The sequence below is a fragment of the Carettochelys insculpta genome, chromosome 21, assembly GCF_033958435.1.
Source record: "Carettochelys insculpta isolate YL-2023 chromosome 21, ASM3395843v1, whole genome shotgun sequence".
Taxonomy (NCBI): Eukaryota; Metazoa; Chordata; order Testudines; family Carettochelyidae; genus Carettochelys; species Carettochelys insculpta.
The window spans coordinates 15,182,339-15,209,199 of record NC_134157.1 but is presented as its reverse complement, the minus strand read 5'-3'; the positions used below and the strand labels follow the sequence as shown (position 1 = coordinate 15,209,199).

Sequence of the window (26,861 nt, the reverse complement as noted above, 5' to 3'; positions counted from 1 at the left end):
TCAAATCCATCAAGGATTGTGAGGGGCTAAAGAATTACAATGGTAAGGGCTGTACAAGTACCTAGATTGATAGGGCAGCTCAGTGAGAAAGGAATGATACAAATAGGTGTTTAAAAGCATATATTTAAATGTAGCTGGTACCACATCAGACACAGAAATAGGACTGAGAATCAGAACACATGGGAGGAATTCATTATTCTGCAAGCAGTTTTTCAGAAAGGCAATTAAAGTGATCAGACCCGTTATTCAGCAACATGGTCTTAAGGTGCTACAGCTGATGTAGAATGGTTTATTTTTCAGCTTGCTAACTTGAATGCTGCTTTTTGGGGACAAGTCTGGGTCTTCATGTGTTTGCACAGTGTCTAGCACAACGGGGCAACTAAGTGCAGTGCTGTAATGTGTCCAGGAACCAGGCCCACCACTGGGAGCAGCTGTCCAGGATCCTAGTGATTTAAAAGGGCTGAGGACTCCCTACTGCTACAGCAATAGTCAAAGCCCTGGGCCTTTCAAATCACTGCTGGAGCCCCAGGTGGCCCTGAAGGGCTGGTTGGTATTGGCCCTGTCCCTTCGTCTTGAGGTCCCCTTTCTTTCCAGGGCCAAGAGATGCCTCCCTTCCCATTCTGCACCCAGGCTGGTGAAGTCTGTCAGCTGCCCTGACAGGAAATAATCATCATCATCATCATCATCATTACTAGTGCTGACATTGGCTGAGCTTATAAATTCATTTGGCAGCCATGTGGGAAATGGACAGGCCTGATTGCTACAAGGAGCCAAGAGTCAATCAAGTACATGTCATCCTCATTTTCTGGTGTCACGTAAAGGGTTAATTTACACTATGGCCCCAATTCATGGTTAGGTGCTTTTTTTTTGTCAGATGACTTATTTATCAGAATGTATTGGAAAATATTACATATGTGATCAAATATAAACTAGGGACTGTTACTCCTGTACTATGAAGGGGAAAAGAGCTGTCTTTGGTGTGGACATTAGGCTGCTAAAGATAACTCCAGAGGTGACTGGTGTGGGGGTTCCAGGGTATGGGGAGGGGCACACTGGCCCCCTGCAACACCCATGCCCCACCCTTTCCCTGCCCCAGCTCTGCCTCTGCATACTGCTTCCTGTGGCAGCACCATGCCATTTCTAGTGAGAGCAGGACAGTCCCTCTCCCTTGGAGCTTTGTGGCTTAGAGTAGTGGGCCAGGCCACTGTGGGGGAAGGGACTGCCTCCCTTGCTCATTGGAAGCACTGTGGGGCTGATGGTGAGTGCAGAGGGAGGACCAATGCTGAGGGGTGACCCCCTATACATCCCCCACATGTCACTTACGAGTAACCTTGTGCTACTATTTTGACTCCAAGGGGGAAGATGCACTTTAGCAGTATTCACCTGAACACAGTAGCAGAGATTTTTGGTTCTTGTTGGCCAGAAGCTGGGAATGGGCAACAGTGGGTAAATCACTTGATGATTACCTGTGGGGCACCTGGCATTGGCTGATGTTAGGAGACCAGATACTGGGCTAGACAGACCTTTGCTCTGACCCAGTATGGCCATTCACCTGTTCTTATTTGGTACAATAAGATTGCTTGTGTATGCTCCTAGTGGGAAGAGGGGTGGGGGTGAAGATGACAAGCCAGAAACTGTGGTAAATTTGCTGATTTTATTCGGTTGCATCAATATGAATGTAGCTTTTCTAACTTTGAAAAAATATTCGTGTACTAGAACAAAAACTTATCTTTTTATTAACCTACTTCTCTAACATATGCGTTTTAACAACATTTAACATGTTACATTGTTCAGTAAATGACTTCTGTGGAGCTTTCAGGCAGTTGTATATATGCCCTGGGCTAGGGGACCACATCTCACAGGTATTTCTGAGCGGTAGACACTGAACGCCTTATTATGAGCGTCACGGTCTGGAAAGGTACTGAGATGAGGACCAACCTATAGTAAAAGAAGCAGATAAGAGATCGGTCAAAGCAAGCAGAAATTCAACTCGAAGAAGCTTGTAATATAACTTGAAAACAGATTACAGTTTAACTCGTTGACTTCAGTCTTTTTTCAGACCATTATTTCACATTCTAAAGAAAATCAATTACTGGCTTTAAAATTAAGGCCAATTTTCTGGTAGGCTGCTGAGTCTTTAATGATAGGCATAATCTTGTTAACATTCCAGAAATGAGTCCTATGCCCTCATTACAAGAAATCATTCACTGAAGCTGACATTTTCAAATGTGCCTGGCTGAAGGAAGGCACTTAGGGCTGTGTCAGAGGTGTAGAATGCACACCTCTCCTTGCTCTGAAGAAAAGGGGAAATACTGTTGTTACTAGGAGCACGATCAGGGCCTCCTTGTGCTAGGTGCTGTACAAATATATTTGAGACAGCTGTTTTCATAAAGATGTTAGTCTAAAAAGGCAAGAAGAGCGGGGGTGGGGAGAAAGTGATGGAACATATAAGAAGAGTGATCATGGTGATAGCTGGCAGACATTAGCTGCCATGACTGAGTGGTGGTGTGTGGGTGTGTGTGTGATATTGCATAGTCTGCCCAGAAGAACGTCTAAGGCAGACAAACAGCAGGTTTAGATTGTGTGAGCTGTCTGAAAATATGGTATTAAATGTTAAATAAGGATTTATGTGTCTAATTGTAGACAGTGCAATTTTGAAATATTTGGCTGCAATATACCTCGGCTTTGCAGTTGTAACACAGTAAATCTCTTGGGGGTTTTCGTGTGTGAGGGAGAGAAAGAGAGAGCGAGACAGCACCAAGAAGCAAGAGTGTTTTCTTACCAAATACTTGATCAATTTTTCCGTCTCTTTCAAGAGTCAGAATCTGAGCTTTTCTAACACATTTATTTTGGGGCTAACACTCCTATTGTAAATTATGGCCGTCTTATCACTGGCATGAATGGAAGAAGACAGAGCTGTGCATTTTTGAAAATTCTACTCATATGCTTTGGGGACAATAACATCACTTTATACACGTTTCACTTAAAATTGTATTAATTTTTCCATTGGACTGTGTGAAACTGGAAGGAAGTGGTATTTTGCAACAATTCTAGTTTATGTATAAATATTTGTAATTCTTTCCCATTCCACTTCAAGTGTAGAAGTTCAGACTCCTGACTTCCTCCACCCCAGCTCATTAATCTCTAGCTGAAATCAAGCTCTCGTTTGTGACGTTGGCCTTGCATTCAGTGAGAGTGATTACCGCTAGCAGAACACAGCAGCAGGGGAAAAGGAAGCCCCTCTTTTTATGCAGTGTCCTTTGTTCATAAATATAAAGATGACAGAATGTTATTTAAGCAGAATTGTTCTTAGGTTTGTAAGAACAAAATAACAGCAGTACTCTGTACTAGAGAGGTAGTCGTGTTATTTTGTATCTGCAAAACCAAAGGTGAATCCTGTGGCACCTTAAAGACTAACAGATCTATTTGGGCACAAGCTTTCGTGGGCAAAATCCACTTTGTGAGATGTATCTGATGAATGGTTTGGTTGTTTTTGTTTTGTCCATGAAAGCTTATACCCAAAAAAATTGGTTAGTCTTTAAGGTGCAGCCATGTTCTGGTGTCTGTGTATAAATTACAGCACAGTGCATGGTGACAGAGAGAGCTGTTAGTCTATATTCTACCAAAAGAGAAAAGCAGTCCAGTAGCACTTTAAAGACTAGCAAAATAACTTATTGGGTGATGAGCTTTCATGGGACACACCCACTTCTTCAAGCTCATCACCTAATAAATTATTTTGGTAGTCTTCAAAATGCTACTGGACTGCTTTTTTCTTTTGATAGTACAATGCATGCATTCCGTTAGTCCTGGTGAATGCTAATTACAGTTGAATGACACTAGTTTATCCTAGATCTAAAATTCTTACATTAACATCCTGGCACAGGCTAACTGCTAAACTTGGAGGGCTATTTTTCAGAGGGGTAATTAATAGTGTTGCCGGTAAACTGAGCACTTGGGAAGCTACTCAGAAGAGATTCAAATACTGCCCCATTGATTAGCAGCGTGCCCACAGCCCGAAACATACGTTTCTCTTAGTGGTGCACAGGCATACCTCGCTCAGTGTGCACAACAAAATTTATTCCACACCTGGATGGAAAAATCTAGAGGGAACATTGGTAATAGATCAAGCTTAGCTGCTTCCAGAGCATCTGACATGTTGCAGTGAGGTGAACATGGGACTAACTCCTCTTAACATCTAACACATCAACTCCTGGTGGTATTGGAGACCGTAATGAGAGAGTTTGTCTGCTCATTTGCCAGCACACCTGGGGCAATGACACCCTAAGACCTAAGTGTAGAAACAATGGGCGATAAGAAAAATTAGAGCCCTCGACAAACTTATGACCAGCTTGAGGTTTCTGACCGTGGTATGACTAAGTGAGGAGCACTGGGTGTAAGTCAGGGGCCAAATTTTGTTTTAAAAAATGAGAAGTCCTCTGTTAACAAGGGTAATTTGAAAAGTATGGATTAGTCCCAGGACAGTAGTTATAGTCAAGACCGTGACTTTATGTCAGAGGTCATGTTATGATCGAGGTTGGTACAAGAAGTCAATGCTAAACTGGTGAATCCTAATCTCTGGTTGTTCTACTTCTAAGTCTCATTTTAAATGATGGACCAAATCACATTTCCTCTAGAGACCTCTGATAATCTAACCCATTATTCTGCAGATGTTTGAACTGTAATGCTGAATTCTCACATGTGATGCACAAATTAAAGCAAATCATAGGAGTGGTTGCTAATGTACAAAGTGCTTTTTTTTTCTTCAAATGTCACATTGTAGAATTGTAGTTATTACTTTCAACTTCACTCATTAAAAGCAGCTTCTTACTAAAATGATATTTTAATGTTGGATCACACCAAGAATCTATGCAAGACTTTTACAGCTGGGCTGCAGTTAACTTCTGTGCTCATCTCCAAGAACTATAGCGGAAAACCCTTATGAAAAATTAGAGATTACTTCCATATGCATTTCATAGTGACACAAAGTCTCTTTTAGTGGAGAAGGCAGAAAAATACGAACAATCGCTTTCCACGCATTGGGACTGTTTGTGCAAAAGTCACTGCAAGTAAAGGCAGATCTAGCTTTTTAATGCAAGATTGATAAATTGTACGAAAGACACACGAAGATGATAAACACTGAGCAAGGTCCTGATCCTCAGCTGGGGAATATTGGCAGAGCTCCTCTGGAGTCAATGGAATGATGCTGAGGATCAGCCCCTGAGACTTTTATCTTGTGCCAAGTATACAGGAAATAAATTGGTTAGAAATGTTGGTTTACTAGAAACCTAGATTTTTTTTTTTTATTATGACTTCAGCCCTTTGAATGTATAACATTATTAGAGACATTCATCCCTTTATTAATGAGCAGGTGAGCTTGGGCCGCATAGGAGAGCGGCAGAATGAGTGATATTAGTTGATACGATTCACTTTTGAGACTACAAGGTGGGGAGTGAATGTTGTCATGGCTTTTCTTGCCTCTGCGACAGGACCTGTAGCCAGCTGCAAAGAAATGTAGCTTTACCTGTTCCTTTTGTAAGCTGTACCCCAAACTACACATGTAAGGGGAGATATAATCCAATCCCCACATGATTTTTCATTTTAATACCAAGGATGTCCCCAAACTCCTCCTCATTTTCCCCCATCACCCACTTGATTTAAACCCTTTAGCAGGGGACAAAGCCCTTTCTTAAAGCATCGCTCCTTTAACACACCCTAACAAATGCAGGACCTCTTAAGTTCTCTTACACACAAAATAACACTGTCATAGTGGTAGATTTCTTTCCAGAGGAAAAGAACACACAATGTGGGAGACAAGAACGCGCGTGCGCGCACACACACACTCTCTCTCTCTCACCTAAATACACAATAACTCCATGCAGACACAAACACGCACACACACACATATATATGGATGCAAATGATTTCCGTGAAGCCATCACTTGTGAAGCTTGACAGAAAATAATGAGAAACACTAAATCTTTTATAAGGTCAACACTCGAGCAGCTGTCAAACAAGAAAAGAATTTAGCGAAAGAGCCGCAAAAACTTCCATCGCCTCATTAAACCCAACAGGGCCTGGGCCTGGTGTGGTGCAGAGACGCTGGGGCGCCTCCGTTTTGTGTCAGTAATTTGCGGCGGAGGAGGAGTGAAGACGAAACAGCCAGCGCCGAAGGGGCCTGGGGGAGGCTGGGGAATCGTTAGCGCGCCAGGAGCGGCTTCGGTTCCTAATTGGAAGCATTGGGCATTATCAACGGAGGATTTGCCTCAGCTCCCTGACAGCTATCTGGGCCTGGAATGATAGCCCACTTGTCAGTGTAAAAGACCATTAAAAACAAACCATTTTGATTTAATTGGAGGCGGTGCGCTGAGGGCCCAGGTGAGGTGCCTCATCAGCTGATGTTGGCTGCTGATGCCTTCTTTCCCCCCCCCTGTATTGATGGCTTCCTCCCCCCTAGGTCCCTTTCAGAAACTGTCTAGGAAGAGAGAAAAGTACTGAAAGATCCTTCACCATCACATTGAGAGCTGCTTTCAATAGGGTTGTCAACAAATGCCATGACAAGTTACAGAGCAGTAGGTATTTTTAAAGCTGATGTTATTCCGTCCACGGCTGAACGAAACTTGGAGGGTGTGTGCCTGGGTTATTAGGGTTATAAATGCTGTGGTATTACTGGAGGTACAGAGGTTAGCAAGTTAAGCAAATGGTGGGTTATTTCCCTCCTCACACTTTATAGCTTCTTTTTCTAATTAAAAGGAAAAATAAAGAGATTAATAGACGTGTGTGTGTGTGGAGGAGGGAAATTATTCTTTTCCTTCAAAAACATGAAGATATTCAAAATTGATTAGAGTCTCAAGACAAATAAAAATAAATAGCTAATGAGGGCTGATTGGCAGAATGCAGGTGCTCGGCACTTTCTGAAAATTAGGGCCCTTAAGGTATCTTAAGTTGAACACCAAAAGCCACGTGTTACTTAACCTTGGGTAGATATAGGGCAGTGGTTTTCAACCTTTTTTCATCTGTGTACCTCAACACACTTTCAAACGGAGGTGTGGATATTGTGGACATAGTCTGGGGACCACTCATTTAAAACCACTGGCCTAGGAGAATTCATTCATTGGGACCTTCATTTGGCTCACCTGGGCAAATGATCCCACTGGATCCAGACAACTTTCTCATGGGCCTTCAGAGCACCCTGGGGAGTTAAGCTTAGGACCTCACATGTGCTAACTGAAAGCCTGTTCCTTAAACCAACAAACCTGCTTGCAAATGTGTCCTGTGTTGAAGGCAGAGAGGGCTCCATGATATGAAACATCAGGTAGTTTTAAAAAGCATGTTCATTTGTTTAGTTCATAGTGAAAGTACTGATGGAGATGCCTTGCAATGCTTGTTAAAAGGGACACAATTTGTATTACCTTTGCAAAAAGATGTTGAAAGCAAACAGGTTAGAGTCCATTTGCTCATGGAGAAGTGCCCTTAGCATGGGAAACGCCAACAGACCAGGCACCAGCTGCCAGCCCTTGTTGGTAGGGAGTGGTGGTGGGGATCTTGAATTTGAAGGCATGTCAATACTGATCTTACCCTCGCAGCCCTGGAGATGCCAGTGTGGAGAAGATTACATGTTGTCCGTGCTCTACCTTATCTCTGGTTGGAGACTAAAGACCTCAAATCTGTGATCTTCCACCCGCATTAAAATCCCTCCAATATTTTTTTTTAAAAATATGACAATAAAGCAATTTTAAATCAGATCTTTTTCCCCCATCAAAAACAAGCTGTTCTGAGCTGCAGAGATCAGTGTGTACATCAGCAGCTCAGATTTTGGTGTGGTTCACTGACCATACAGTGGAACTGCTGCACATCAACTTCCAAATGGTTCAGAAGTGTTTGGGTTTTGGATTTGGGCCTACTTCTGACCAGAAGATAAATCTTTTAAAAACAGAGAACTTAAGGATCTGATCTTGCCTTCCCTTACATCAGTATCAACCAGCAGGTGTGGAAGGAGTTGGAAGGGCTGCGAGGGTTGGAGGGAAAATCTCAGAGGGCCATCGGTGTCCTGGAATGAAGGGCAAACTGAGGCCAGGTCTACACTGACCACAAAAGATCGACCACTCAGATTTGATCTTCCAGGGTGCCATTTTGCACGTGCTCAAAATGGCATGTTCCGGGGTCAACTTTGACCCTGAGACTCCTTGCAAACTGTGGATTAAGGAAAGTTGATGGGAGGAGTGCTCCTGTTGACCTTCTGCCATGAAAACTGGCACACAAGTCAACAGCTGAAAAGCCTTTTTTTTTTTTTTTTTTTTTTTTGAAGGTAAGCAACTGGCATACCTAAACTTGTGTATTGGCCATCAACCTTCTGGGTGAGTATAGAAGTGGCCTGAGGGTTGCTGAAGAGAGCTTAGAGATTTAAGGGGAAAAGTCACTAATTGGATTCTAAACACAGACGGAGATACTGTTGGAAAATAGGATTACAGAGATTAAGTGCATGGGACTGGGAGCACCGGGGCTGTGATCAGAGCTGCTGTGCGGAGTGAGGAATCGGCCGCAATTATGCAAAAGTGTTCCAGAGAACCAGTGACTTTTAGTGTTCGTGCCAAGACCAGGGACAGAGGGCTTATCTGCACTACCACAGAAGATCAGCCCACTCGGGGTTAATCTTCTGGGGTTCAATTTTGCTTCTCTAGTATGAACGTGTGAAATGGACCTCTCGGGGTGGGGGTAGCCGTCAATACCGGTACTCCTCGCAAGACATGAGAAGTAAGGGAGGGTGAAGGGAGAAACTTTCCTGTCGACCTTCCTGCATAGACAGACAAGTTAGCCAAGTTCAGATGCATCGTGGTGTGTTTCTTCTTTAAAGCTATGCAATTGGCATAGCTAGAATTGTGTACCTGTGGTTGCCTTTTTTTTTGGGTCTAGTATAGATAACCCCAGTCCTCCATTTATCCTTGAAATGCAGATTGCACAGGCAGTAGTAGGATTCTCTCTTTGACCCCACCTCCGATCTGGAAGGATTACCTCTGAAGATAAATCAGTAGTTCCATTTTTCCATAGCCCATTTAATCTTTGACTCTGCTCAGATTAGCTTCCCTGGGCTTTTTATACAGTGTCCATCACCATGGCATCCAAACTGCCTCCTGTATAGTGGTATTTGATGCATACCTCTGCTCATGAGGAACTGGACTGAGACCCATTTCACATATACCACAGAGCAACTCGCAGATGATATTGACTCTTGGTCAGTCCGTAGCCTGACCTGGCCTAGATTTCAAGTGGCAGCTTCACATGTCAGCTCTCTTAGCCATTGGTCTATTCTCTAAGCACGATCTAGGACTCCAGGGCTACGTCTACACGTGAAGCCTACATCGAAGTAGCCTATTTCGATGAATAACGTCTACACGTCCTCCAGGGCTGGCAACGTCGATGTTCAACATCGACGTTGCGCAGCACCACATCGAAATAGGCGCTGCGAGGGAACGTCTACACGCCACAGTAGCACACATCAAAATAAGGGTGCCAGGCACAGCTGCAGACAGGGTCACAGGACGGACTCAACAGCAAGCCGCTCCCTTAAAGGGCCCCTCCCAGACACACTTGCACTAAACAGCACAAGATCCACAGAGCCGACAACGAGTTGCAGACCCTGTGCATGCAGCATGAATCCCCCGCTGCAGCAGCAGCAGCAGCCAGAAGCCCTGGGCTAAAGGCTGCTGCACACGGTGACCATAGAGCCCCGCACGGGCTGGAGAGACAGCGTCTCTGAACCCCCCAGCTGATGGCTGCCATGGAGGACCCCACAATTTCGACGTTGCGGGACGCGGATCGTCTACACAGTCCCTACTTCGACGTTGAACGTCGAAGTAGGGCGCTATTCTGATCCCCTCATGAGGTTAGCGACTTCGACGTCTCGCCGCCTAACGTCGAAGTTAACTTCAAAATAGCGCCCGACGCGTGTAGCCGCGACGGGTGCTATTTCGAAGTTAGTGCCGCTACTTCGAAGTAGCGTGCACGTGTAGACACAGCCCAGGAGACCAGTTTTGTAGCACGTGGCACATGTGAAGTGTTTTGCTGTTGTCCTCAACCTTCTGAAGCAAAAGGCTAAATCTGAACAGCTAGCTGACTGTGTATTACACGCATCCAACACTGGTAATTTGAGCACAGTCTAAGGCTTCTCTGACAAGACATCAGTTGCATGATTACATGTCTGCTCACTTCCTTAGATGGAAATAGAGGTACAGCATGAAACACCAAACAAACTCTATTTTTTTTTTTTTATTAAACCTCAACTGTTTAATTCTGGTGAAGGATCAGGCTGTGAACGCTATCGGATCCCCAGCGAGAATCAAATTCTGGAGCCCAGAATTTTGCTGCAAAGTTTATACAGTGGGGACTCCTTAATTACTTTCACTGGAAATTTACCTGACAGTGCTTTCTCAGGTAACACAAGGCATATTCAAGGAGAGCTGCTCATCTGTTGACAGAGTCTTTGATTTTGTGCTAGGCTGCAAATTAAGTCTTTTGGCAAGGTATCCTAACACTTGCTTGTCAATTGCTTATCGCTTATTCATATAGCATATCGAGTGTGGTTTGTTTTATCTGTTTGGGAAAGCAGCACATGTTGACAAATGTTTTGTCCAAAGTTGTTGTGGGATTTTTCTTTTTTCTTTCTCTTTTGTGCCCAAGTAAACAAGAATATTTTCCAGGGAAAGCGGGCCTTGCATTCCTATGCAAGTTTAAATCTCTAATGAGTAAATAGACACTAATGCATGTCAATGACAATGTGTCGGTATATTTATTCTGACAAGGGCCAATTTTTCTCTTTGATATTGATGCAAATCTGGAGTAACTTGAATGGCTGTCAGACTTGAGTCTGGATTTATACCAGTGCAACTGAGAATATAAGCTAGTCCAGGCTGTTCAACTTTTGGCTTACTGACATGCTGCTTGTTAACTTTTTCTTTTATTTATGTTTTTTTTTTTAAAAAGTTCAAGTAGAGTCAAAAGGCCCCAGTCAGTACTGGTGCTCCCTATGTTTGGTGCTGTGCAAATGCTGTATTTCAACAGCAGCTTCCTGACAGAATGAGAACTGACACCGCAGGACCAAATTCTGTTTAAATCAAAACAGGCAAATTAAACATACATCTGTGACTTGAACACAAGAACTGGAAGGGACCTCAAGAGGTCACTGAGTCCAGTCCCCTGCCCTCACAGCAGGACCACACAACGTCTAGATTGTGCCTATCTAACTTGCTCTTCGGTACTTCCAGTGATGGAGATGCCGCAACTGCCCATAGGCAATTTAGTCCACTGTTTAACTATGCTGATGGTTAAGAAGTTTTTCCTAATGTCTGACTTAAGCCTCCTGTGCTGCAGTTTAAGCCTACTGCTTCTTGTCCTATCCTCCATAGGCTGGGAGAACAATTTTTCACCCTCCTCCTTGTAATACTCTTTCAGAGCACTTGAAAACTGTTGTCATGTCCACTCTGTCATCTCTTTTTCTAAACCAAATAAGTCCAGTTCTTTCAGTCTTCCCTTACAGCTTATATTCTTTAGTCCTTTTAGTCATTCTTGTTGCTCTGCTCTGAACCTTCTCCATTTCTTGAAATGTGCTGCTCAGAACTGGACACAATATTCCAGATGAGGCCTAGCCAGCACAGAGTAGAAGAAAGACTTCTTGTGTCTTGCTCAAAGCACTCCTGTTAATGCATCCCAGAATTATGTTTGCTTTTTTTTTCTTTGTGCAACATCATCACCCTGACTCATGTTTAGCTAGTGGTCCACTGTGACTCAGATCCCTTTCTGCAGTACTCCTTCCTAGACAGACAGTCACTTCCCATTCTGTATGTGTGGGAAAAACGGATTGTTCCTTTCTAAGTGGTTTGCATTTGTCGTATTAAACTTCATCCTATTTATCTCAGACCATTTCTCCAGTTTGTCCAGATCATTTTGAATTCTGACCCTATCCTCCAAAGCAGTTGCAAATCCTCCCAGCTTGGTATCATCTGCAAAATTGATAAGCGTACTCTATACCAATATATAAATAGTGGATGAAGATATTGAACAGAACCAGTCCCAGACTTAGATGTGAAATCAGAAACCAGACTGTGCATTGCAGATTGCTAGTCATATTCGCTTTGGGTTAAATTTTACCCCTTTCATAGGGTTTGGTTTTAGTTGTAAGAGAAAATCAACGTGATCAGCTGCATATCAACAAACCCCATTTCTTTCTAGCAGGATCCTTGCCTGTTAGCAAGGGGAGATTTTAGGGAAGCTTTGCCAGGCTGTGACAGCATGCCTGTCAACTTGCACCTTAAGCACTTTTCTATTTGTGAAGGTCGAGATTTTTCATGACCTCTTCCTTTTTAAACCATTCCTTATAGTGCCAATGGGTTTTTTTTTTTTAAAAGCTTTTGTGTGCTGTGCCTAGAGCAGGGGTAAACACACTTTTTGTATCAGGCCCCAATTTTTGTCCTTGCAGTTAGCAGCCCCTCACCTGTCTAATGTCATCAAAACCAATGGAAATTTCAGTTACGTTCATATTAAAAAAGAAAAAAAAACCTTTTGGCACATGTAAAAAAATATTAATCTGTACGTACATGTGAATACGCATACATAAAAACAGCGACATATTTCATAGTTTTTAATAAGAGGCATTTGCCTGACACCCAGTAGCTGATTGGGCTGTTCCCCCTTGCAAAAATTTCATAATCCCTGAGGGGGGCCACGCCCCACTTTGCTCACCCCTGTTCTAGAGGATAAACATGGAGAAATCCATGTGAGCACGAGGTTTGGTTGTATATGTGGGACCCACGAGAACTGTTTTGGCTCTGATTTACGTTTAGGTCTGCCCTGCAAAGTCTGGATTGCGGCCAAACTTCTTTAAAGCTTTGGGCTGTGGCGTTTCAGTTTGGGTCCCAACTTTTCTTCTTACAAAGTGAATGACCTTGCTGCTACTGAGTATTTGCAAAAAGGGCATTGCTGGAATCCTCATCTTCAAGCCTACAAGTCAAAATGACCTCACAAAAACATCAGAATGTGGTCAGTTTTAAAGGCAAAACCCCTATATGGCCAAATTCTGGGTGGTCATGGGCATCTATATGCTAGCCAGTGAAAGAGCTCACCTCATCCTCAGTCCTGGCTCCTGATAAGTGACAGCAGAACTCAATCTGCACATCCTGCATGATCAGTGGAGCATAATGGACACAACCAGTGAGTAAGGCAAGTATTTTGTGTATTTAGGCACATACTCTGTCTGAGTGACTGACCACTCGTTACAATTCCCTATGCATTTAGTCCCATGTCTAGAAAGGACAGAATGCCTAAAGAGGTCAAGGTGCATCTCTTTGGGCTGCACATAACTGAGACCCCTACCCTCCATTCTGCAGCATATATACGTAGCTGTATCTAATCCCACAAGTTTGGTTTTCTTTTGTTTTCTTCCCCCCCCGACCACTATATAGAGCTGTCCATATCCCTGCACTCTCGAGAATGTGGCCCCTTCAAAGCTAAGCTTTAGCAAGGAGAAATAAAATGGGTCACAGATAAATTCTTGGATGCTAGAGCAATGTGTTAGCACAACAGGAGCCCAGGAACTGAACTGAAACTAAACCAAATTGATTGGAAAGTATCCTTCCCTTCATTGGGTGGGTAGGTGACTTGGTGAGCAGGGACTTCTTGCTGGGATAAACAAGGGGTTAAGCCTAGAGCAACTGCCTATTGTGCCTATAGAAAAAAATTACAAATCAGCAACTTTCACTAATGAACTGCACTTCGGTGCGTCACTGCCTCCCCTCCAGCCTGTTATAGCAGCAAGCCAGGCAGTGACTGCCAAGCTGGGGGGCCCAGGAGACAGGAACCAGGGTTAGTCTTCCACAAAGAGCTGTTAAGTAAGAACAAAGTGTACAGTGCATGAAAGCTTGTAAATCAAATGGTTAGCTTAATAGTATGTGCCATTATTCTAAAGCAGTGGGGCTGAAACCTAAATCCAAATGAAAATATAGTCAATTTGTCTATACTTTAGTGACTGACTGGCTACGTAATGTCATGGAACCATGGAGCTGTGCAGAATGGACAGAGGCAATTAGTAGAAAAGAGCAAAGCTCCTTCATATCTACCTTCTCCTCCCCATCCCACCATGCGCTAGTTTGAAGACAGGTGAAAGTCCTAGTTGGAGTCAGGGTTGACGCCCCCCAAGCTAAGAGCTGATGAAGATCTGTGCCCCCAATTTCTGCAGTCCTCTCATTTCCATAGGCTTAAAAGAATGTCACTACCATAGGGCTCATTCTTCTTCCATTAGAAGGACGAGAGCCTGTAAGGCACTCAATCCTCTCCTGTCCCGGGGAAATCGCTGTGAGATCAGGCCTGAGGTTTGTAGGTGATGTGCAAAGACCAAACCTGATCGTGAAGTGTGAGGAAGCTTCATACCGCTTGCTTTGTTACTGCTGCTGTTAAATCTCCTCTTCCCAGGCACCGCTTTGCCACAGGAATAACGGCCACCTCCTAGGACTGCTGAGGCCTGACTAATGCTCATCAAACCCTGTGCAAAGGCTCAGTATTAATACAGTGTCTTGTGTCCATTCAGGGTGCCCTCCAGACGAGAGTGTCAAAACATTTTACAAACATCACTTGAACCATACAACCTTCCCAACCCCCTCACCAAGATGAGTGTTCTTATCCCCGTTTTACAGATGGAAAAACTGAGGCATAGAATTTGCCCAAGAATCCCGGCAAGTCTGTGGCAGATCTGGAGTGGAACCAGGATATCCTACTTTTCTGTCTTGTACTGTAGCAGCCCTTCTCCTGAATCCCAAATTACCCTTCACAGTTAATATACCATCTTGAGTTATTGAAGTGCCTCTTGTGTAATGGGGCACATTAGACCACACATTATGCCCTAAAGTCAAGAATAATCAGCTGCACAGCCATCATCCTCTCTTCTTGCTATTTCTTGTGCCAGTGTGGATGAGAACCTTATCTGGACGCTCTAGATCAGCGGTTTTCCAGCTTCTGAGCCTGCGGTCCACCCTGCTCAACAAACCTTTCCGTGGACCACCAGCCAATCATCCATGACGACAAAGCGCATTTGTTTATCTCTAAATATTTTAAATTATTCATATTAGTTTACTGCAGCATAAAAATATAGATTAAACCGCTGTAATACAAGGTGTGGAGGGGAGTGCTCAGGTGGACTCCTGGCTGTTTGGGGGAGTGCAAGTCTTGAGTCTGCAGCTCACCTGCAAGATGGCTGTGGGCCACACTGCTCTAGACAGCCGCTATAGGTGGGCTTTAAATGCTGCTGCTTTATTGGGGGGCAGGGGGGAACAGAGCAATGACCAGGAGGAGTAGAGCTTTCTTCTGCATTTCCCCTGGATAAAGCAGTGGCCCCCAAGTGGGGCTGGAGAGCCATTACAACTAAAATCCAGTTGTGGGGAGGAGCTTGCAAGAGGAGCTGTCTGATTTCTGAAGCTCTTCATCTCGGCAGGAGCACCTCCCCGCTCTGCTGGACCTTAGGAACCATGTAGGACTGGCTCCTGTTCTGGAGGCAGAATCCTGAAGGTGTACAGGAGTGGGACTCCCTCTCCAAACCTAAGAAGCAAGGCCATGGGGAGACCCGGATGGGCTGGTTCAGGGAATGTTTTTTGGGAGGTTACTTGAGAGAGGTAGTAAACCCTGGGGAAGGCAGCTGGTCCAGGGAAGCCATTAGAGTTTAAACTAGTCTACAAATAGTTCTGATTGCATAGCTTCCTGCACTGCTAGGATCCAGTCCAGATGGTGTTAGAAGCTTCTCCTAACCTCTTATGGGTTAGACACCTAATGGCTACGTCTACACGTGAAGCCAACATCGAAATAGCTTATTTCGATGTAGCAACATCGAAATAGGCTATTTCAATGAATAATGTCTACACGTCCTCCAGGGCTGGCAACGTCGATGTTCAACTTCGACGTTGCGCGGCACCACATCGAAATAGGCGCTGCGAGGGTACGTCTACACGCCACAGTAGCACACATCGAAATAAGGGTGTCAGGCACAGCTGCAGATAGGGTCACAGGGCGGACTCAACAGCAAGCCTCTCCCTTAAAGGGCCCCTCCCAGACACAGTTGCACTAAACAACACAAGATACAGAGAGCTGATAACTGGTTGCAGACCCTGTGCCTGCAGCATGGATCCCCAGCTGCCGCAGAAGCAGCCAGAAGCCCTGGGCTAAGGGCTGCTGCGCACGGTGACCATAGAGCCCCGCAGGGGCTGGAGAGAGAGCATCTCTCAACTCCCCAGCTGATGGCCGTCATGGAGGACCCGGCAATTTCGACGTTGCGGGACGCGGATCGTCTACACGGTCCCTACTTCGACGTTGAACGTCGAAGTAGGGCGCTATTCCGATCCCCTCATGAGGTTAGTGACTTCGACGTCTCGCCGCCTAACGTCGAAGTGAACTTCGAAATAGCGCCCGACGCGTGTAGCCGCGACGGGCGCTATTTCGAAGTTAGTGCCGCTACTTCGAAGTAGCGTGCACGTGTAGACACAGCTAATGAGAACAGACTCTTGAGATTCACTATTATTAAATGATTTATTAGCGGGTTGGCTTTTTTTTTTTTTTTTTTTTTTTTTGTGACCCTATCGCTAATGTGTTGGGGCGATGATATATAGACTAAAGGCAGCATCCTGCTTGCAACAGGCAGTGTTATCTGCTCCCTCCCTTTGCCATCTTATTCCAGTTTCACTAAGCCCACACACAAATGTCTTGCACCATGTACAGAAGGTTGGATTATACCTCCTCGTTCTGCCCTGCTCTGAAATACCCTGAGAACAGGCTTTCTTCTATGATTCTGGTATTGCTCCTTCTTGTTCTGGCTGGAAACAAAATGCAGCTGGCACTACTGAAAACTCATCCAACGTCTTAAAAACTCAACAAATGCCTGGCTTCAGTGTGGGTTCAACTGTTGGACCAGTCCATATTTTAATGGAACTCTTTTCACCACTTCTTAGTTAGGACATCACAAAAGGGAGGTATGTAGTAAGGACAGGATTTGGAAGCTGTTGAATAGAGGTACATGACATGAGAACCCATAGAACTGTTAGCATGGGACCATGCCTCTCCATTATTATTATTATTATTATTATATTAACTAGATCAATACAGGTTGAACCACTCTAATCCAGAACTCTCTTGTCCAGCAACATAGTAATCCAGCATGATTTTAGTTAGCCAGACAAGCACTTACGGATGTGGCCAAGTTTTCCGTAGTCACACAAAGTTTGTTTCCAGCCACCAGTCCTGACTCTCTGTTCTGTGCTGTTTGTTTAGCTGTAATTTTACCCCAAAATGTCTAAGAGCCAAGTATGCAGTGGAAGTGTTGGTAATGTGCTAGACAATAGTGACCCCCTGTGATCTGGCAAATTCTCTCATTCAGCACCAGTCAGGTCCTGAGAGTGCTGGATGACAGAGGATCAATTTGTAACTTTATGGCTGAATACTGGAGAGATTTAATTTCCCTTTTATGGGAATCATGCTCTGAAACCCAGTTGAGCATTGGGAATAGCACTCTAAGTTCTTAGGATTTCCTGTAGGTCCATATATCTGTAGACGGAGAGAAGCAACACTTTCGAGATTAAGGTAGCGAGGAACAGGATTGTGGAATTGATGTGCTGCTCTAGAAAACTGGCTAAGGTTTCTTCTCTTGGATCCCAAGGATGGAGCAGTCCCAGCAGAGCAAGGAAAGAGAAGAGCTGGGAAAAGAATCTGTAAAAGACTGAACTAGAGATGTAGCCATAAAAACCATGCTGTTAACACAGAGAAAACAAAAGGGAGAGTGAAGAAGAAAACGAGGGACAGACTGAAAAATGAAGCATGATGGAAAGGTCCAGGGTGAGGGGAGCTGTAAAGTAAAGGCTTGCCCCAGGATCTCGTGTGACTTACACAATCTGTTTAACAGCGATCGGTCATGTTCTTTTCCTGACATTAGCTGCAGCAGCAGCTCTGTGCTGACAGGCAGCTGGGATAAATGATTACTGACATATGCTAATAGGACAGACTTAGGCAGGACATAAGAGAAATACATCAAGGTGGTGCAAACATATTTCCTGGTCGAAACTCTGCACTTGTTCAAGTAGATTAGCTTCAGAAAGCCACACATCCTCTCCATTGCAAGGTGCAGTTTAAATCAACTTAGTAGCCAAAATTAACCCCTGCACCCAATGTTGGCCCATGCTGAGGGGTTCTTTATAACATCTATCAAAGCCAGATGTGGTAATGGCCATGTAAAGTCCCACAGGTTTTGGCTGCTCCATCTTTCTGTTTGTTTTCCCCCTTCAGCCTAGTTCCCATCTTGCCTTTATTTGTAAAATGCCCCCTGGCTCTGTATTTGTAGCTTCTCTGTAATTTCCACCACAGACAAAGATCCTAGAATGCAAAAAAGCACCAACAGTGCAATAGGGTGCATAGATTAATACAGCGAGGTGTTTCTGTCCCATGTCAGGACAGGAAACCATAACCTTGTCTCTTATCTTGCTTCAATTATGAAAGTGTCATGTGTTTCTATAAACCTCCATAGACCCTTCATTTAATCTCAAGGAGGCTATTGTCAATCATGCAGTTTAGAGAACTATCAAGAGTGCAGACTTTCTGGAAACCAATAATTCTCAGGATAACACTTGAGCCAAATTAACTCAGTGTGGTGTGAATTATTTATAGAGCAAAGCAACAAGATGGTGCACTTTGTACCTGGCTGTTTTCTGTACACTAGGACTTGCTCATTTCAGGACTATGTTTGAAGCTCAGATATTAATGAGCAATAAGCCATGGACCTAGTATTTAGAACGAGGCATGGAAAAAAATGCATTCGTAATTGGGCAAAGCTGTTGAAAGCATTCCCTAGACTTTGGCAAACAAATAGTAGGCCCAATGCTGCAAATGCACCCATTCTTAGTGTTAACCATGGAAGTGGTAAAGCTGAAGTCAGTGGGGCATTTCAAATGCTTAGGACAAGCAGCAATGGGCTTAAATTGCAGCAAAGGAGGTTTCAGTTGGACATTAGGGAAAAACTTAACTGTCAGGGTGATTCAGCACTGGAATAAGTTGCCAAAGGATGTTGTGGAATCTCCATCGTTGGAAGTATTTAAGAATACATTAAACAAACATCTGTCAGGGATGATCTGGCTGGTGCTTGGTTCTGATGTGGCCGCAGGGGACTGGACTAGATGACCTTGTAGAATCATAGAACACTAGAATTGACCTCCCATGGTCTGGCAAATTCTCTCATTTGGCGCCGGTCAGGTCCCGAGGGTGCTGGATGAGAGAAGGTCAACCCCATAGCTTTATGGCTGCATACTGGAAAGATTTAATTTCCCTTTATAGGAATCATGCTCTGAAACCCAGTTGAGCATTGGGAATGGCAGTCTAAGTTCCTATATGGACCTGGTCCAGGGTCTTTCCAGGTCCCTTCCGGTATTCTGTGATTCTGAAATTTAAATGTGTGTTTACGTATTCATCAGGGCAAGGACTGTCTTCATGGCTTGCTTTGCACACCAAGCACACTGCTGTATACTGTTAAATGCGGCATGCACACATCTACTCATGTGCCCAATCATACCTTCTGAAAGTGGGGCATGCGCCAAAAGGAATCCGATTTCACGGGTGGTGGTTGTTTTCTCAGAAGCGTAGTCCGAGTTTCATAGATTTTCCTTCTCTGCAACTTTAAAAAAATAAAAAAGGGGAGAGTATAAAAGCACATCTAGGAACAAACTAGTGAATAGATGACTTCATGGTTGGATAAGGTGATCTCCCATATGTAGTGGCAATTTATTTCACACAATTTATAATTATGTCATGATGAGTTCTAAAGACATTTCTCAATAAACCCTTTTGGCTTGATGGTCTTTAGAGGCAGCTTTTGGGCAAAGGGGATAACCAAGATTAAATATGAGTTTCCTTTCGTGTTAACTTTTAACTACAACCAGCATTTAGGAAGAGAACATTTTGCTCAGGAAAACCTCAGTGTTCAACAAATGTAATAAGCTGATAAAGCTATGCAGCAGCTTCCTTCCTCTCATCACTAGATGTTGCAGTCACCTCTGGAGTGCAACTGGGCAGCTGTTCCAAAGAAGAAGAAAATTTATCCATAGTTATCTGAATTGCAGATGGATTTATATAAGCCAATAATGTAGTTCTGATCTGAGCAGGGCAACAAGGTTAATGGGTCTACTCTTGCAAAACTGGCTATGGGATTCTCAATGTCCAAAAACGGTCAGGAGCTCCATCCCAAAAGGATCAGCCCAGAGCCTTATTCTCTGTACTAGAGCAGTGATTCAATACTGACCCAGGAGAAGAGGTTATCACTGCAAGGTAGGGATGTTTCTTGACTGCTGCTGATTCTATAGCTATGCTAGCATGACTGTACTTAGCTAGTAGACGCATAACACAAGGTGCTACAGATCTTGTGAATGCTTCTGGCTATAGGTGAAACTCTGGATTCTGTATCTCCTAAGTGCAGTCTATTGCTGGTTGAACCTTTCTGGTCCTGCATGATATTAGTTATCCAGATGTTCACTTATCACGGGTATGGCCATGTTTCCCATGGGCCTATAAAGTTTGTTTACAGCCACCAGTGCTGGCTTCAATGTTCTGTGCAGTTATTTAGCTGTAACTGACCCTCTTCTAGGAGCTCAGTAAACTGTGGAAGTGTTGGTAATGCTTTTAGATAATATTGAGGTCCTGTGGTTTGGCAAATTCTCTCATTTGGCACCAGTCAGGTCTCGAGGGTGCCAGGCTAGAGAGGTTCAACCTGTATTTAAATTTGCATCCCTTAATTCAATGGGCGATGCCTGCAGATTTCAGGAACTCTTGATAAAATGGAGCAAAACACAATAGTCTCTGATTTATTATTTATTTTTTTTTAAAACAAAGAAAAAAAAAACCCAGTCATTAATAGATTAGGTGGCAGTGTATTTTCCACCAATCCAGCCAACACAGCTATAAAACAGCTGCTAATTAAAAACACTGTATTCTTGCACTTCAACTATAAAACACACTTGGTAATGGCAATAATACCATTGAAATTGGTCATTACCATATTAACTCAACTCTTCCTTGAGCTATTAACTAATAAACCAGTCATTGGCTGCTTTTAAATGTTATTGCAATATTGCTGCATATAATGGCACTGTGTTTCATGCTCTGACTGCTGCTCTGATGGCTGCAGACAGATGAGCATTGCTGAGGATCAAGGGCTGGTGCTTTTACTAATTTTAATGCATGTTGGAACGTATGGTAGGATGGTGCTGGGTGCCAAGTACAGGTTGGGACTCCCTTGTCCAGCACCCTCTGGACCTGATGGTATGGAACGAGAGAATTTGCTGGACCATGGGAGGTCAGTATTATCTAGCACATTCCCAACACTTCCTCTGCTTACTGGGCTCATGGAAGATATTTAGGGGTAAACTACAGCTAAATAACAGCACAGAACTCTGAGATCCAGGACTGGTGGCTGGAAACAGACTTTATGGGACCTCAAGAAACTTGGCCATATCTATAAGTGGTCATCTGGCTAACTAAAATCATGCTGGATTACTGATGTTGCTGGATGAGAGAGTTCTGGATTAGAGAGGCTCAACCTGTATCATGCAGAGGGTCACATAGTTCTGATATCTTTCACTGGGGCTCCCTGGGTAAAGGAGGCTGTTCCACACTGTGGTGGTGGAAAAGAGGCATGTCAAGGAAGGAGGGCCTGGCATCCCAGGTCTTAAAGAAAGCCCCAGGGCCCAGCTAGCCCTGCCCTGCTTTACCCACGACCAATCCCAGGTCTGGAGGGAGGAGCAAAAGAAGGAACCTGGCTCAGTTTGGGCCTGACTAGCTGGTTCAATGGTCTCAGGCTGTGGCTCGTGTCCCCTCTGCTCAGAAGCCATAAGAACAAGTAAGGCCCCACCTTACCCTTCTGGAAAAGGGGGAACATACCCCAGCTAAGGGGACATGTCCCAAACTTAAGGACTAGCGATAGAGTGGTTCAAAGCTCCTGGACCAGAAGCACATGGTGCCAGTGCTTCACTGTTTCTGTCTGCCTAACGTATGATCTAGCCACTTAGACTAGCCAGCCACCAGAGATCCAGCCACAAGGATATACTGTTAATGACAATCAAGCCCATTCCTTTCAGTTGATATGAAGGTTTCAGTCACAATGGGAACCTTGGGTCAGATGTTTAAACATCTTTAGATACCTAAAGATGTAGATTCATACATAGTAGGATTCTCAGAAGTGCCTAGATAGGTTAGATTTCTACTTCCTAGTCAGTTTTTGAGAGTTAGGTGCCAGAAGGCTTTTGAAAATTCCATTAAGCATCTATCTGCCTCATGAAGTGCCTAAATGCCTCTAAAAATCTGGCCCACTGTCCCTGAGACATACAGTCAATTGTACTATTCCTGAGATTTACACTAGACAACTGGTGGTGAATGCTGACACAGAACAATGCTCTAGATACCTGCTAGCGGAAGCCAAGCTGACTTTAATGGAGAGGAAAAAGAGAAATACAGACATTTCTTCAGAGGGAAAACACTTTGCCACAGAAAATACAGTACTGTAAGATCCTTTTGCTTTGTTTTGATGGCACTATTAGTAGCCAGGGAACCAAAGCTCCCTCTTTAAACTTATCATTGATCTTCTACTAACTGACATTTAGGGCACTGCTTTTTGCCCTGAAGAATCCCACAGGTATTTATAAAAGTAAAAAGGAGACATTGGAAGGCCTTGCTTACTGCTATCTCTTGCTCTCCAAATGCATTGCTTACATGAAACCTCCCTGTAAGAGTCCAGGCCCAGCCATGGAACCTTTCAGAGTAGCTTAGGGAGTCAGGGTATATAAGTTCTGAGCCCTCTAGCCAGTATTATCTCACCCACTGCTCAAATGTTTCCAACACTGGAGAGGAACAAAGCAGCGTTTGAACAGCCATCGGTAATGCTACACAAGTGTCGGATGGGAAGCGAGGGATCCCACGTCCAAAGCGCTGTTACCTTTTTCTTTTCCACCTTCTGGGCCATCACTATTGCTCTCTGTTGCTCCATCCACATCTCTTTGTACCTGTGCTGGAGAAGGTCGAAGAAGGGAGTGGAAGGCCTAAAACAAATTCAGAAGAAAATGTTACAATGTGCCAAAGCACCCTGCCCTGGGCCTGCAGGCTTAGCCATGTTGCACTGCTGGCAGCACTAGTGCAAGAACAGGGGTTAGGGGTCCTTGGGGGGCCTTTTAAATCACTCTCAGGCCCTGGGCAATTGCCTTCTTTGCCCCTTCCCTGCACCATCAGCTGCCCTGATGAGAATTTTGAGCAGCGGTTTTTGGTTCTGACAAGCCTCCAGAAGTTCTGCCTTTGTTAGTACATTCTCCATCAAATTCAAATGGAAGGGTACTTGTCTACATTTACCAGAAGGGTTTAACTTAGTGTGCCTAGTGGGGGAATGTGCTAAATCGAACCATCAGGGCTCTACAGTCAGTCCTGGTACACCTCATTGTCACAAACCGTAAGGGAGATCAATGACAGGGTTTCTTCCGTCAGCGTGGCGGCCAGAGAAATCGATTCATCGAGTCCACAACTTCAGCTGGAATTGTCATGGCTGGAATTGTGTATCTTAGACTTTTCAGCCTAGTTTAGGCCTTGCCTTTGAGTTAACAAGGGAGCGTGGAGAATGAGATGCGGTGACAAGACAACCTAAAGAACATCATGGCTTCCATGTGCCAATGAACTAAGCAATAGAGATGCTGAACTGAAGCATGGCAGACTGAGCCCGAGAGCTGCTTGCAGCTGTAGCTGTACTGATGGCCGATACCAATAAACACTTTGCCCATTTAGGCTATGCCTACACTAGGTGAATAAAATTATCCACAGATATGCAAGTCTAGCTATGGCAACGGTGTAGCTAGAATCGACCTATCCACACTTGGCTTATTTGGCTGTCCCTACTGAACAAGGCTGATAGAGTTTCTCATGTGGAGTACAGAGGTCGACTGCAACCCTTGGGAGGTTGACTTCACACGTCTCTACTAGACAGCAGACCTCAACACACAAGTTGCGCTCAGGTTCAGTGATTCCATGGCCAGAAATGACCACTGTGATCATCTAATCTGACCTGTGTAACAAGCCCTGGGGCTTCTCTGGTTTAATTCCAGTTTGAACTAGCATAGCTCTTTTAGCCAAACCTCCAGTCTTGATTTTAAAATGTCTGTCTAATGACCACAAAGCAGCCCCTCTCCGCACCACGAATCCAATCCAAAGCCTGACTCTGCGGTTGAGTGATCATAAGTAATTTCTGAGGTGGTGGCGGTGTGCTGAGGCCTAGATTTTTAAGACCGACCCAGGCCCAGATGGTACCCAAGTCCACATGGGCTGAGCCCAAAAGAGTCAAGCTGGGTTTTGACTTTCTCCCTAAACTTAACTCGGTGCCATCTCTGGCCCCTGGGTTTGGCACAGTGGTGGATCCATGCTCCTCTACTGTCAGCTGCTGGACCGGGTGTGTGTTATGGAGAGGGGCCAAGACACCTTTGGTGCGCTCTCTGCAGTGCAAACAGTAAGGCAGTCCTGGCTGGCAGGAGCAAGGTATGAAGCTGTTGTGGCACCAACCCCAAGAGCAGGAGAAGAGGCAACTTGACACTGATAGTTGGGCCCTGGTGGGCTTGGGGTGGGGGGCAGGGCTCTGCTCTGAGGAACTTACAGAATTCTGATTTACATAACTAATGACTATAGGGCCCTGCCCTGCTGTGAGGGCAGGGCACTGGACTCAGGCCTGCACACGGGTTGGGAAAGGGGGAAGTTGTACAGGGGCCCAACATTTCAAAGGGTCAGTAACAACAGTGCCAGGCACACTGGACCTCTTTGAAACACTGCTACTGCACTGTTCTACCACACTGCACAGCTCTTGTGGAGAAGGGGTGCAGCGCTGTGGTCTAACTGGTGCTAAGGGCTGGCTGCCATAGGTTGTGCTCCTTTCATCCTTGGGCAAGCCCATTGGGGAGGAGGTGCAAAGTTGAGCCCATCTTCCCCCTTGCCATGGGGCTCACAGTGTCTGTGGGCCCTGCTGACTGGACTAGATTTACCTCTTGAGGTCCCTTCCAGGCCTGTGATTCTATGATGGTTTTTTCCAGCAGCAAATGTTAATCATCATTCAGGATTTTTGGTTTAAGTGAAGGGATCTCAATCTTAATGTGTTTATAAATCCACCCCCCCGCCCCGCCCCACTTCTGATTAGGAATTTCTTCCATTGCAGAAGCTGCCTGTAAAAATATGTAGCCACCAGACACCCTGCTCTGCTTACATCTGTAACATATACCTTAGTTGCTGCTACTACAACAGGAATAAGCTCTCATCCCTGACTAATCATGGGGGAAGGGATAGCTCAGTGATTTGAGGGTTGGCCTGCTGGACCCAGGGGTTGTGAGCTCAAGCCTTGAGGTCTGGGGCAAATAATTTTTTTTTTTTTTTTTTTTTTTTTTAAATCCCTATACAGGGAAAGGTATAGCTCAGTGGCATGAGCATTGGCCAGCTAAACCCAGGGTTGTGAGCTCGATCCTGGAAGAGGCCATTTAGAGATCTAGGGCAAATATTTTTTAAATAAAAAACCAGAGACAGGATGGTGCTTGGTCCTGCCAAGAGGGTGGGGGACTGGACTTAAGGACCTCCTGAGGTCCCTTCCAGCTCTGAGATGTGTAGCTCCATATATAACAATTTATTAATCAGACCAAGTGCTACGTCACATTAACAGCAATAAACTACCACCCCTGTTTAGCAACCAGGGTTGCTTCAGCATCCTCCTGCACCAAGAGACTGTCTTCTGTGGCTAGAGCATGTTCTCTGGTCCCCAAAACCCCTTCCTTCTTGTGCTGCTAAGTTTTCAGCACAACTCGGCCTGAAATCAGCAGCAACCAGCTTCTAAATGCCCCTTCTGCTTGGAGAATCTTGTAAGAGTGCAGAAGGATGCCAGCAGTGCATATGCAAATAATAACTCTTCTGTTTCTGTTTCCTTCACCCCTGTGGTGACTTTTATTACTTAATTATTGCACGCCACATGCTTCAGAACAGCCTAATCTATGGCTGTGTTTTCTAATGATACAGGACGCCCAATCTAGGAATATACACCCCTAGAGGCCATTTGTACGAGAAGAGACATCTTTCTACAAATCTACCATTTCATAGATCACATGCTGCTGGGGGTTGGTCTTTTCAAGCATTTGCTTATAAACCAGCTGCTGACTGTAACCATTCACCAGCTGGCTTGCAAAGGGACACCACGAGACAAAAGATTATGCTGACTTGTCCTTTGGTTTCCTTTGCTACTTCTGCTTTGTGTCTACATTCTGATCAGGGAACTGGGCAAATTAGATCATATTTCACCTCTTAGCCAAAAGGCCGAGGAGCAAAATAAAATAACTTACTAAAAGAAAATACAAAGCTCACTCTGTGTGAAGTGCTCGTACTGTTTATCCACAGGAGAGTGGGGAAATTGGCAATTCTTGAGCAGGAACTTAAGTTTGACAGCCTGGTTTGGTAACTGTTTATCTAGATACATTTGTTTAGTCCTGGCAAGAATACAGTACAGAGCTGCGCACATTAACTTGTTTGCTGCTTGACTGCTCACCCGTGATTTACTGTTCCGAAGGTATCGTGCAAGCCACTGTCCTGGTGGTGTAGTGCCTGCACATTGTGTCATCAGAACACTGCTCGGAGAGTACACCACCATAACCCAAGGATGGGCAGAGCAACAGAAAGCATCACTGGTCATGTTTGCTTGCTGGTGTGCAGAAAAATACATTTGGAACATAGAAATGATCAAACTGGGACAGAGCAATGACCCACCTAATCTACTCCATCTGGCATGTCCCTTCATGGCCACCGTC

The 26,861-nt window shown here is 44.6% G+C and overlaps 1 protein-coding gene across 1 annotated transcript in view; it reads right to left on the bottom strand.

Annotated features, from left to right (window-relative positions):
• Positions 1–1,557: 1,557 nt before the first annotated feature.
• CFAP77 (cilia and flagella associated protein 77) overlaps positions 1,558–26,861 on the bottom strand; it is a 112,109-nt gene continuing 86,805 nt past the window's right edge. Inside the window, exons 4-6 of the mRNA XM_075015536.1 lie at positions 22,991–23,093; positions 19,580–19,681; positions 1,558–1,938 (exon numbers count right to left, since the gene is read on the bottom strand). Of these exons, the coding sequence (XP_074871637.1) occupies positions 1,816–1,938; positions 19,580–19,681; positions 22,991–23,093 (328 nt within the window). The 3' untranslated portion in view covers positions 1,558–1,815. The remainder of the gene's footprint in view (positions 1,939–19,579; positions 19,682–22,990; positions 23,094–26,861) is intronic.